This window comes from Lepisosteus oculatus, chromosome 6, assembly GCF_040954835.1.
Source record: "Lepisosteus oculatus isolate fLepOcu1 chromosome 6, fLepOcu1.hap2, whole genome shotgun sequence".
In the NCBI taxonomy this organism is placed as follows: domain Eukaryota; kingdom Metazoa; phylum Chordata; class Actinopteri; order Semionotiformes; family Lepisosteidae; genus Lepisosteus; species Lepisosteus oculatus.
In genome coordinates, this window is record NC_090701.1 from 18,512,334 (window position 1) to 18,525,452 (window position 13,119).

Here is a 13,119-nt window from a genome sequence, read left to right on the forward strand (position 1 = left end):
GTTTGAGAAAAATCACATGGTGGATGCATCTCTCTTACTTAATGACTTACTGTATACTGTTTCTACTGTATTCACTGTATTTTACCATAGGGTTTTCATGATTTCTCTGGGGTTTTCCATGGGTGTAATAATTCAACACTGCTTTTACTACAGTGAACCATGGGAATACCTTGATCTGTTGTAAAGTCAGTATAATCTACAGTATAATAGGAGCAAGTAATAGGTTTATTCCATGCTGAAAAGAGAAGAAAGAAAACACAACGTTTCGGAGCTGTGAAGAAACACTTCTTCCCCCACGAAGAAGGCTCCACGGTCGAAATGTGTTTTCTTTATCCTCTTTTCAGCATGGAATAAACCTATTACTTGTTCCTTTGCAGCCTGCGCATGCTGACACATTTACCCACCGGAACTACATAATCTATAATATATGTATAGTTTAGTTTATTAGTTATTAATTAGTAAACTTGTGTTTTGTATGTGTATTCTTTGTAGCCTGATCTTGTAAGATCTTAGAAGCTAAGTAAGATTGGATCTGTTCTGTACTGTGGTGGGAGATCTGTAAGGAAAACCAAGTTATTGGTGTACCAATGTGGCGTTGGTAACGGAGATCCTGACTTCTTGTGGTTATTAAAGAGTCTATGCCACTGTTGCTAAGAGGATTGTTGACCCTGGATAAATTCTACTTCGGGTTTAAACAATCCAGCCAGCCTAACATTCCTCTTTAATTAGTGCAGTAATATTTGACCTCTCATGTGCTTCTGTTGCCAGACTGCTGGGGCACAATACATGTAAGCCATCACACAGGTGGGGGCTGTACGTCTGTGGAGGATAAAGTGGGTCTCCACATGAGTGGTGGCAATTAAATATTGAATCAGTAAAACTACGTCTTCAGTTTTCAAGTGCCAGTAGGTGCAAGATACTGCACCTAATTCAAAGGTCTCTGATTCAAAGATCTTAAAACTTGTCAAAACATCTGCTTTTCTGAAATAATAACTTATTTATTACACAACACGTTGACAAGCTGGACAGTTTTGGGGGATGGTAATACTACTCGGATCCTGTGATTATGAACAAAGTATTGGACGAAAATAAGATTAAGTGTGAAAGTTTGGGGCACAGTTCTGTTGCCATTTCCGAGGAAAATTAATAAAAGCTCCTTTCTTGAACATATTGTTTTTTTTCAGTTTTTACTGTTTTTTTTTAATAGTACCTTGTAAATGGGAACAAAGAAGATGCAAAGTTTAACTTTAACTAAAACAGCCTAAGACACACTTCCCACACTAAAACTGCAGGCTTTGAAAAGGTCTCTTTATGTGAGACACTGGATGATGACCGTCCTCTGGCACATGTTCTTTGGTGTAAGAAGGCAGCTAGTATGTGAGGTAGAGAAGAGTTGATTCTGATTAGTCAGACATCCAGCCCTGGGAACAGCCTGTTTTATATGAAAGTTCTATTTGCAGAAAATGTTCCACAGCACAGCTGTCACTTGTTCCACAGACAGAACATCAGAAAGATTTTTTTCAACATCACAGGCTTAATCAAATTTGAAAACTTTTTTTTTAAAGTACTTCATTCCCCCCAAAAAGGTTTCAAAATGTTGCTATAACTTGCTACTGAAAATATCAGCTTCCCATCCACATTTATTTTGCAGTTTCATCTTCCTCTGCTTCTGTCTTTGACAGTTTGGGTTTTTCCAAATGTTGCAGTCTGTGAAGTGAACAATATGATTGATCTCTAGATTCCTCCCAGATTTTTTTATCCATTAGTTTCTATTAATCAGATTTCTTCAAGTCTGAAAACACACCTGCCTGTCAGGCCTTCAAACATTTTATATTCTAAAATTTATAGTTAGTATTAATTAAGTATATAACCTGGCAAGAAATCCTTCATTTGCAACTCTAGATAAAGGGATAAATTTACTCGAAAAGCTTTATAATGCATAGATTTGCATATATGTGAAATAAGACGCCAAACTCCAGACTACACAATCACACCAGAAGGCACAAAGATGCACAACAAAGATATAATAAAAGCAATAGTGGAGGAAGGCAATATCAACATCAACTCCTGGAACAGCGCTTAACGTTAATATCCAGGCGAGATTCTAGCACTTTGAGACACCTTGTGAGCATTGAAGAGAACTCATTATTACCTGATTACACAGGACACAGCCAGATCAGCAGAACATCTGCCAGAAAGAGTGTCCAGTACTGGTCGTCTCTGTCACCTTTGGGTTCATGGAAGAATAAGCACCTGAATATTTTAAACACTTCACCAGGTTGTGAAAACGTTCTTTCATGCAAAATAATTTCTACACCGACCTAATAGTCCATGTTCTATAGAGTAGCCCTTTATATTTTTTTTTTCTTTTTAGTAAGTGAATGTTCATGATTAGTCAGTAAATATGCAGTGTTTAGAATGTCCATGATGTGAACTTCATACATAATGACTCTATAGGAAATCAGTATAGAAATGGTGATCAGAGGTGCTCCTTCACAGTTCTTGGGTCTTCAGTTCTGGACAGCCTTTTCATCTGGAGCCTTTCAATTTCTTCTCACCTCCCAAAAACAAAGTGACTAGGCTTAATTGGTGTGGCCTTGTGTGTGTTGACCTATGTTGGAATGGAATCCCATAATCCCATTGGAGTGTTGCCTTGCTTTTCTCACTGTGTTTCTGGGATAGACTCTGGATTGCCATGATCCCAACAAGTAACGCGCAGCTTTTGGGTAATGGATGGTTTACTTCATATGTAACTCCATTAGAGCTACAGCTGCTGCAAAGATTTAAGCTCCCACAAATGAAGGTTCAGAATACTTTCATGTTACGAGTGAGGTTTTTCATGAGAGATTATCACTTTTAACTTTTAATTAGGAGGAATGAATTAGAATGAATCCAGATTGCTCTTGGCCTGGAAATGTACAGCTGTTAAAAATAGTGTAGCTGGAACTCCATGCTTTCCCACAGATTTGTCTTTCTTTCTGAATGTAAGTGTGGTTTAGCACCACATTCTCGATGAACACTTTTAAGTAGCATCTTTTGGGAGTTAGCCTGGCAACCGGTGTAGCACAAGCAACTGAGAGAAGTGGAGGGTGTCCTGAAAAGAGCAAGGACAGGTTTAACCTTGAACAACACAACTGAGACAGACTGTTAGAACTGCCACACAGATTATTAATCAATCAGTATTAGACAAGGTTACAGTATATATCCCACAAAATGTGAAGTGATATATAATGCTGTATTCTACTTTTATGAGAACTGTAGTTTTCTTCATTTTTTAATGACTATAGAAAGTGACCAAAACATGTGTCATGACCTGATTTTTTAAAAGTGTTTTTGTCACAAATTGCCTTTTGTAAAGTGGAACTGTGCCTTTTTGCTAAATCCCTTCATGCCAAGACTTCAGAATCATTATCCTGTGTTGGATAACAGAAAATTTATTTTTTTTGTTTGTTTCTTTTAATGATTTTGTTCTTGTTATGGCATGAAAATGACTGCTGCGTAATGATACAGAAGGGTTACATATAGCATTTCCTTGAGGCAGCTTGGCAGCAAGCCCTGTGGTTTCAGCCTCGACAATTAACATTTTCATTGGATTGATAGAATGCTGAGAATTCAGCTCCCATTTGGATTAAGAGAATTAAAACCGTGTTGTTGGTGCAAGGTGATAGTTTCAGATAGTCTCAGCTTTGGGTCTTGTGTGGGATATCATTGCCATCTAGTGGAGCTACAAAATGCTATTGTTCACTCATCTGTCTTTGAATCTACAGTATATCCTTGTACGATATGTAATAATAATTATTATTATTATTATTTCTTACACTTATATAGCTTTTTTCTAGACACTCCACTCAAAGCACTTTACAGGTAATGGAGACTCCCCTCCACCACCACCAATGTGCAGCCTCACTTGGATGATGTGATGGCAGCCATAGTGCGCCAGTACACTCACCACACATCAGCTATCAGTGGGGAGGAGAATAAGGTGATGAAGTCAGTTCATACAAGGGGATTATTAGGAGGCCATGATTGATAAAGGCCAGGGTGAAATTTAGCCAGGACATGGGGATTACACCCCTATTCTTTTTGAGAAATGCCCTGGGATTTCTAATGACCACAGGACCTTGGTTTTAACTATCATCCTAAGTGCATTTTTACAGTATAGTGTTCCCATCACAATACTGGGGCCTTAGGACCCACACAGACTCAGGGTGAGCACCCCCTGCTGGTCCCACTGATACCTCTTCCAACAGCATACACATACACTAGTTTTCCCAGTAATTCTCCCATCCAGGTACTGACCAGACTCATACCTGCTTGGCTTCAGTGGGTTGCCAGTTATGAGTTGCAAGGTGATATTACAAATGTATCAGAGTAAAATTCCTAGGCTATGACTAATATTCATTTTGTGTTTTTATTGCATTCTGTATTATACTTACCATCACTAGAAATTTATCACTTGTAAGTTCACCACAAAAATGACATTTATTGTTTTACTAAAAAGTATTATGTAAGCAAGGCCTGATTGGTACTTGAGCTTCATGAAGGGTGTTTTGGTCACCGTGCACGTTGCCCTGTATTTATAGTAAAGCCAGACCTTTTCCATTATCATCCTCTTTTGCATGAAAACAAATAAATCATTCAACCACAAACACTTTTCTCAAATACAAAACTTATTTCCAGGAGGCTCCCATTACAAAGTGAAAATAGTTATGCTGGCTGGTGAAGTTACCACTCTGTTGCAAAGAGTTTAGAGATGCACCCCTGGATCCTGATCTTATGCTGTAGTTCCCTGTACCAGAGCCCTTTGTGATGGTTCACCTCGTTTTTGTCAGAGAATCCAGCAAGTGCTTCTTAAATATGTATCGTGACTTCTCCCTGCTGGTGAAAGGTGTGATTGCAAGGTATGGTCTCTTCTAGCTGAGAGGTGAGAAATGAGCTTGACTGTGCAAAATAATTAGCAACAAATTGGTCTACCAAAGGAGACAGTGATGGAAGCCCCCATGTGAAATACTAATTAATAATAACATTTATCAGTAATGCATTTTTGGAGAATAGAGGTAAAGTAAGTAAAGGATGTGCCACTAAGTTCTGTTACAATTGTTAAATAGTTCAGGGGTATGAGGCAAGTATCAGGCTGGATACAGAAAGAGGTATCTGTCAGTTACTGACATTTCACTCTTTTGTGCATAATGTTATAGCTATAGGTATGTCTATGAATAATGCAAAGCTCAAATAATTATCAAAGGACACTTGATGAAAAAAAATGTTTTACAGTAGTAATTTGTTGCTTAAGAAGAACCTCCGGTTTCTCAGCATTGCGGCATTTCACTTCCATTCAAATATGGTTCAGTGATGGGACTTTGTCCCGATGAAGAAAAAATGCTGTGACCCATTTCTTTTTTTCTGCGCCATCACTGTCTCTTCTATGTTGTCGCTGTGGTAAGTGGAAACTTTGAAATGGCCTAAAAAGAGGAGAGGGAGAAGATATATACTGCACTGGTCAAATCCCAGAATCCTATCTTTTGGAATCAAACCAAGGTCCTGACTAATGGTGGTCATTAAACGTCTCATTCAAAACACTGAGTGATCTAACTCTTGTACCGTGGCAGAATTTCAGTACAGGCTTTATCAGACCTGTCCTCCCATCTAATATATGTCCCATCTAGTTTAATTGCTGGATAACTTTCTTGCTTTTCCGATCTGCAGAATCGCTGGTGGCAGCTGCATTTTAAGTCAAAAGTGTGCTGGAAGTGAGGCTATCCCCATCACTGGTGTTTCCAATCCAAACATTTTTCACACTCCATTCTTTCTTGACTGTTGTTAACCTGCAGTGCTGGCCCAAGGGTCATTCCTGTAAAGTGTCTTAAATCTGTACATTTACATGTCAGCTGAAGTAGTGAAATGATTGTACACAAACAAACGGCATATTAATATGGAAATATGGAACCTTGTTGGATTTCACTGACTTTTTGAAACTTGAGATGAATCAGTTGCAGTATTGTGTAGTGGGGCAGTTTCAGTACAGGGAAAACTCAGTTTTGTCTACAGAAACAAAACAGTGAAAACTTTTCAACCAACATCCATACTGCATTCGACTTCCTATAAAAGTTAGTTTGAAAGCATTTTTGATCATGTTTTTTGTGGAAGGAGAGACAGCAGTTTCTGCAGTATTATACTTTGAAAGAAAGACTTGTTCCAGTGTAAGCTGATGCAATTACAGAGCATAGCAAGGCACAGGAAATGTATTAAATCTCATCAGAATGAAAGCCTCACTTGTAATGCTGGAAAGAACTTCATTGTGCCAGACTGTGTGAAGATTTTAGGAAAAAAACATTTTCTTGGCAAAACAATGTTTGTGTGCATTTTAGCAGTGGAAAGTTAAATTATACAGCAGATGTGTTTATCGAGATTAAAAGTAAAAGCCCTAGATGACCCTATTCAAAATAGATCTTTGTAACTAGAAACTTTTAGCAAAGTGAAAAATATCAGCTCAGAGGTAGAATATTCATTGGTTTATCAATGTTCCTATTGGGTTTTTTAACACACATCAATGAAAGTGGGTTCTGAAATTCTCTGTGCAACCACAGTGCTGGTGATAACAGTGTAGGCTTGTCTTGCAGTATACCTGCCTTTTTGGAGTGACTATACATGACTTCCTGCAGTTTCTTTCTCATATTCAGCCATACTTGACAGCTTTGACTTCTGTGGATCACAGGACCAAAAGACATTGATTTTTGTAGACTATTTGGTAATGTTGATGAAAGAGGTCAATGACAGAGAGGAAAGAAATCTTTTACAATTTTTATAATAATCTTTTACAAGAAATGCTGAAGCCCAGAACACTAGAGAAGGTCAAAGGTTGTGTAGTCACAGTCCTTTCAGCCAGATGTCCTGCATTTTTCAGTAAGGAACTATAGTAAGTATGAACTATAATTATACTGAAGAAGCATACAGTATTCATTCCTTGTGTGCATGTAAGTGGAATCAAGTAGCAGTCTTCATAACGTTATTTATTGCATACAAATAAATAAACTGTCTATTGTATGTTCTGTTTTTAATGATTTAGTGATTTTCTGTGGCTACTCTGCTTAACACAAACCCTTAGCAGCTGTTACTGGAATAAACAGGTCAAGATTTGATTTCAGGTCTATGAGAATTTCCTCATCCTTTATCCCCTCAAACTATAGTGGCTGCTAGCTAGCAAGGTTTTCCAGATATACTTCCAGTGTTTAGAATGTGTAAGGGAAGTATCCTGATACAGCAGGAAAGACAAGCAAGCGCTGAATGAATATTTTATGGAGCTGTAGTCAAAAGCAGGCTTTAACAATGTGTAAAAATAGCACAGAATAGATGTTTTGCATAGGCAGTCGGGTGATGTGTGTTGGTACACAAAGATTGTTGTGCCAAATTGACAAATCAAGGAAATACTAGCCAGAGCCTCTACAGCATTGAGGGTACTGACAGCATTTTAGTTATCTGAGACTCCAGCTTGCGTGTTTTTGTATCCTTTTCTCTGTGGTCACATAACTCTGCTATTGATAACTTGTCATTTGTATTTTACTGACTTGGCTGTTCTTAATAAAATTGTACTACACTGTAATCAGGAAAAGTTAATATTACATTTAATATAATTTAGGTATTGTTTCCACCATTTCTTCGTGCAAGCTTACAGTTATGGTTCTATTGTAGCCTATATTCTTGTATTTTATATTCCAGTATATTTTGTTACAGAATACAACCAAGATAAGAAGCATTTCCTTTGGTTATGGCCAGCAGACGATTCATGCATTATTTAATCAAGACCTTTTATGTGTTCAGAACATTATAATTTTCATATCTCTAGTAAATGTAATAGCAAATTAATGGAATATGTTCCAGTGAGCATGTGTGGAAACTATTCACTTAGAAGAACCAATTCACCTTCATTTCCTATATATTCTAACCTCTTTGGAATATTTTTATAACACTCTGAATTATCAGGATACTTCCCGGTCTAATTTGTGGAAAAGAAATGGATCAGGAGCTGTTTGACCTTACACCTTTGTGATTCTTAAGCAGGCTACGCAGCCCTGAAAGCTAATTCAGTCTGTTATCATTCTCTAAAACCCTGTTGCTCCACTATTTCATTATGGAGTTATTTTATATTCACATGCTCACAAAGTTAACCTGTAGCAACCGACCTGTCTATGTGCCTGTTAAGTTTTACAAAGAAAATACTTGTGTCTTTGGAGAAAAAAGAAAATAACAGATTATTTCATTGCCAAAAAATTCAGTATTAGACTGCTGAGGTCTTGGTAGTTTGAGGTCACTTGGTATGATATTTTAAATTATTGAAAATGCCTTTCTCCTTGCTTATTGCTGTAACATAAGCAATTTGTATTTTTCAGTGATAACCTGTACATTAATAGCATATGCAACTCAGTCTGCAGTCTTCTTTATATCTGCTGTGCAATATAAGGGTTAAGTCTTCAGTGGACATTATGAATAATCAAACACAGATTTGAAACACATAATTCAGAATTTGTTCCATAATGTATGAAACCTTTCCATTACAATGAATTCAGTGAGTCTATGTGATCTCATTAAGGGCATTAATGTGACTAAGCCTCAAATCAGAGATTTTCTGCTAAGGAAATTAAGAAATAATAAAGCAGGTGTTGCAAAAACCATATCTAAAAACATGCTAATTCATGATGTCATGTCACAATCCAACATTAACATACAGAGAAAACTCTGTTAAAAAAAAAAACTGTGTTAATTAGAATTCTTAATTTGGCATGATTTTATTATTATTCCTTAGTGTCTGAACAAAGTTCAGTACTGTAGCTGTGTAATGCACAAAAAAAACACAATCATTGCGTTCATATAGTTGTTGTAAAAGAGGTTGTCTCTGCTTTGGGTCTTGAAATGGTTAAACTGTTGGTCATGTCTTTACACAGTGTTTCATCACCCTTTGACCAGGTTAAGTTGTGCAAGCTGTGCAAGTAGCTGGCTGACAGGTTTTGATTTTAATACTCAATGAGCATAAATAGCCATGGTTAAAATAAAGTCAAACACAGATAAGTGTTGCATCTCAGTCAGATGATTTTTTTTTTCTGCAGGACTTTTAAGCAATATTGCTGCATTTTCACGGCTTTGCTCAGTCACACGAGCAGAAAGTTCTGTACTAGTTGAAGGGAAGTTGCCAAACCAGAGGAACACAGCCAAGCCTATAGAGTACAAATTGCAGATGTTTCCATCCTGGCAATCCATAAAAACGAATGGGTTTTTAAGTCTTTAAGAGCCTTAAACTGAGAACTATTGTTGTAAACTGCTTTTTACATAATGATTTTAGTCATTTTCCTTCATCTCACTCTACATAAATTCTTATAGCAGTACTGAATCTTGCAGTGGGTCACGATTGTGTTGAATTTTGGTACTCACTATTTATACAGTACCAGACCAGCAATTGTAGGTTTTCTTTAGTTCACTCAATAAGTCCCTGATCTGCAGCAGAGATTCTCAATATATTGCATGAGGCACCCTTCTGGATCCTCAGAGACTGGGGTAATACAAATTTAATCCTATTACTGTATTGTGGCTTTATTTACCCCCTGCCTGTGATTTCCTTTTATTTTGCATGTTCGTATGTTCTCCCTTTGTTCATGTGGGTTTCTTCTGGCTGCTCCGGTTTTTGATCAAGATTTTGAAATTTCTCATCACTTTTAATTAAACATTGCTATTTAAAAGCTTGACTTATTCTCATTCAAAGTCAGCTGCACTAACGGCCATTAAAGTAGTGAAAATAGTAGAAAACACTCCAGGAACTTTTAGTAAATGATTGATGCCATGAGATGCAAATATGGTAAATATGGTAAGAAGTATTTCACATCTTTTTCCCCTTACTCATTGCTTTTGTAAATATTGAATACCAGATGCAGGTCACCCTTAGTCTCTTTATGGGACATAGTGTGTAGGACATTCCTTTAAGCAGAGCAGCATTAAGTACTGATGATAACAGGAGATGAGACGTTACCCCCACCTCAGTCAGTGATCTCCTCATTCTTTTAAGGAACAATTTTTGCTAGGGTGCTGTAAGACTGTTATCTGAATAAAAGTACAAATCCCTCCACTGAGCAAGCAGGGGCTAGATTCTCTGCTCTCTTCAAAAAGAGCTGTGTGTGTTTCAGAGGTATTTGAAAATAATATTCTGGGGTATGTCAGCACCTTTTGTGCTATATCTCATATATCCTATGCATCCTCTTAGTGCACAACTCTCTTTGGGCCAGAGATGGATTTGCCCAGGATTTACTTCTTTCAGGAGTCCAGTTGGGTTGTTCCATTCAGATGCCTCCAATAAAACAATTATTCACGTTTCTGTATCTTTCCACAGATTTGATTGCTATGATGAAGATTTGAAAATTAATATCGACAGTTTTCTAGCTGCAAGAGTGTTTTAAATTGGGTTTTTTTTGTTTCATGTGACAGACAGTACAATTTAGAAACATGTTGGTCAATGCCGCCATTTCTGCCCTCACAGGATGTGCTTGTTGATCCAAAGAATGCAGCAGCAGACCGGCTAATTCAGCCAATTCTGAACTTGAACTCAAGCTCAAACTCTTTTTGTGCTTTCTTCTTCCCATGACATCTCACAAACTCTAGATATGAAAGCCCACTAAATAAAAATGTGGAGGACAATCAATAAATGACAGGCAGTCATACTGGTAATCTGTTCAGAATCTTCATCTTTAGGATAAATTTAAGTAGCAGTTTACTTTTTCAAAGAATCCAAGATATTCTCACGGGGAGAAAAAGCAGTGGAGCTCCTATTTCTGCGCTTCTGCACATCAGTTGCTTCCTATTTTCAGTTCCAGAAACAATCTGCACTCCACAAACACTTCAAATACCATGTTTTGCCTTTGAAATGTAATTCGGTAGTCTGGTAGAAGGGGTGTATGATTGGCTGTGTAAGATATGCTGAAAAAAAACATTTATGACACTTGGCCTTTGAAGGCTGTTTGAAATGTGACATTTCTGTGAGAAGGCTTAGGGTCTGAAAGTCAAGACTGAGTGGGTGTTTAGTGCTGCAGTTGGGTTGTCTCTGTTCCCTCAACTAATCAAGCACTTAATGCTGTTGCAGGTTTTTATCCATTAAGAAAAAGCTTTCTTAAAACAAGACTAAATGGCTCCTTTTGTTTGTGATTATCTGCTGAAAACAATGCACTGTCCCAGCACTACAGAGCAATATGACTGGCATTTGACACTAATGATGGGGAAATAGAAGAAAAATTATGTCAAAATTATGTACACTACAGTGTACATGCAGGCACCACTTCCAAGAGAAATATATTCACACTTCTACTGTTTGTGTTTTGCTTGATTCTGTCTTCTAAACATCTTCATGATGTACAGTACAAAATACAGACAAGATACAGCATGGTGGCTCCCAAAATGTAGTGTATATCCATTTCAACACTTAAATTTTTAATCCAAAATTTTAGTGGACCTTATGGAACTGTTTGCGTTAAAGATTCTTCCAGTCTACTTTGCTGGACATTGTGCTAGATTTGGTCGTCTTTTTCAACAGTGTGAATCTGAGACATGTTAAACATAGAACATACCCATTTATAAGATCTTGAACTTGCAATGTGCAACGTCATGTTTACATTGTCTTGCCAGAGGGGATAATAGTTATTTGTGTGTAATGTGATGTGAGTATTCTGAAGATAGCAATTCGTAAAAGGGAATGGTTTCAGACATGTTCACTCCAAACTGTTCTTGTTCTAGGTTTTGTGGATAGTGAAATACATTTCTGTTGGGGGGTTCTGGTGGGGACTCCCCATTCTGCCTTTGACAGATATAAAGCGATGCTTGTTAAACATTGTGTGGACATCCAGCCTTCACTCCCAACATAGGAGATCCCAAGGGGGTCATTGTATTCCCTAAATCAAACGAAAGAGACGTTGACATGAACAGATACAAAAAGTATCTTTTGTGGAGTTGTCTTGTGTCAAACAAAAAAGAATAGGCTAATGTACATAAAGGGAAAGGGCCCCGGCTAGCTCTGTTGGTAGAGCACGGGACTCATAATCTCAGGGTAGTAGGTTTGTGTCCCACGTCGGGCACCAGGTCCTCCATGTTGGAGGCTGGGCACAAGGCTAACAGCCCTTAATGTTATGGAAACAGCAACAGGATGTTGCTGCCCCAATGTGCCAGAAGGCATAACGGGCGAAAATCCATCCATCCATAAAAAAGGGAAAGGTGTGCATAATTGCAGGATGTCAAAATGGCTTTTCAATGATCTGGAGTTACTGTACGTGTGTTTTGTGTCAAGTGTCAAGGTCAGGCACTAACTCGAGGTATCACTTGCTCATTTCCAGGTATCCATCGGCCAGATGTATGCCACACAGAAGATTGTTGTTGAAGAACACAGAGGCAAGAAAACCATCTGAGAAGAAAACATGGTTGAACAGCTGCAGCATCATTCCAACAGCAACATAACTTCTGACACACACAGAAATGTGTCACTGCCTGTAGTCTGTAAAAAATTCAGACTGCATGTCTCCTGGCTTCATAGTGCCTTGGGCTTTTTCAGGTTCAGTAGCTCCGGTGTTTGCCTAAAATTAACTACTCATCACATGATTAGATATTGAACAGGACGAGACATACAAACTGTACACTTGTATGTTGTTAAACCATCAAACTTTGTGTCTTTGCTCTTTTCAAAATCCTTTCAGTTTTATTTTTTGTTAAATGAAACCCGGCGTAATAAAAACAGATGAGGAAAATTGGATACATTGTATTTTTATTGTATTTACACTTTTCTGTCTTCAGCCTTTCATTTGAAAAAAGTGTGAAATTTTAAGTGGGATGTTTCAGTGTTGCTCAAACAGTAAAAGCAATTGTTGAGATTGCATGTTGAGCTTTCACGTACTCGGTACCTGTGAAATGTGAAGTTACCAGATGATAAAACATCACAAACAACACTTTTTATGTTGTATTCTAAAGAATTCTGTTAATGTAAAAGATTTAAAACATAGTATTTGACAAAAACAGCATTGCACAGAGCAGCTGTTGCTGTTGAGCCGAATAGTTGCTTCATTCACAGTCACACAGATATACAGTAATTAAATCCTGCAT

The 13,119-nt window shown here is 37.6% G+C and overlaps 1 protein-coding gene across 1 annotated transcript in view; it reads left to right on the plus strand.

Annotated features, from left to right (window-relative positions):
* lyrm4 (LYR motif containing 4) overlaps nt 1-12,772 on the plus strand; it is an 80,835-nt gene extending 68,063 nt beyond the window's left edge. Inside the window, exon 3 of the mRNA XM_006634396.3 lies at nt 12,360-12,772. Within this exon, the coding sequence (XP_006634459.2) occupies nt 12,360-12,431 (72 nt within the window). The 3' untranslated portion in view covers nt 12,432-12,772. The remainder of the gene's footprint in view (nt 1-12,359) is intronic.
* Nucleotides 12,773-13,119: the final 347 nt, after the last annotated feature.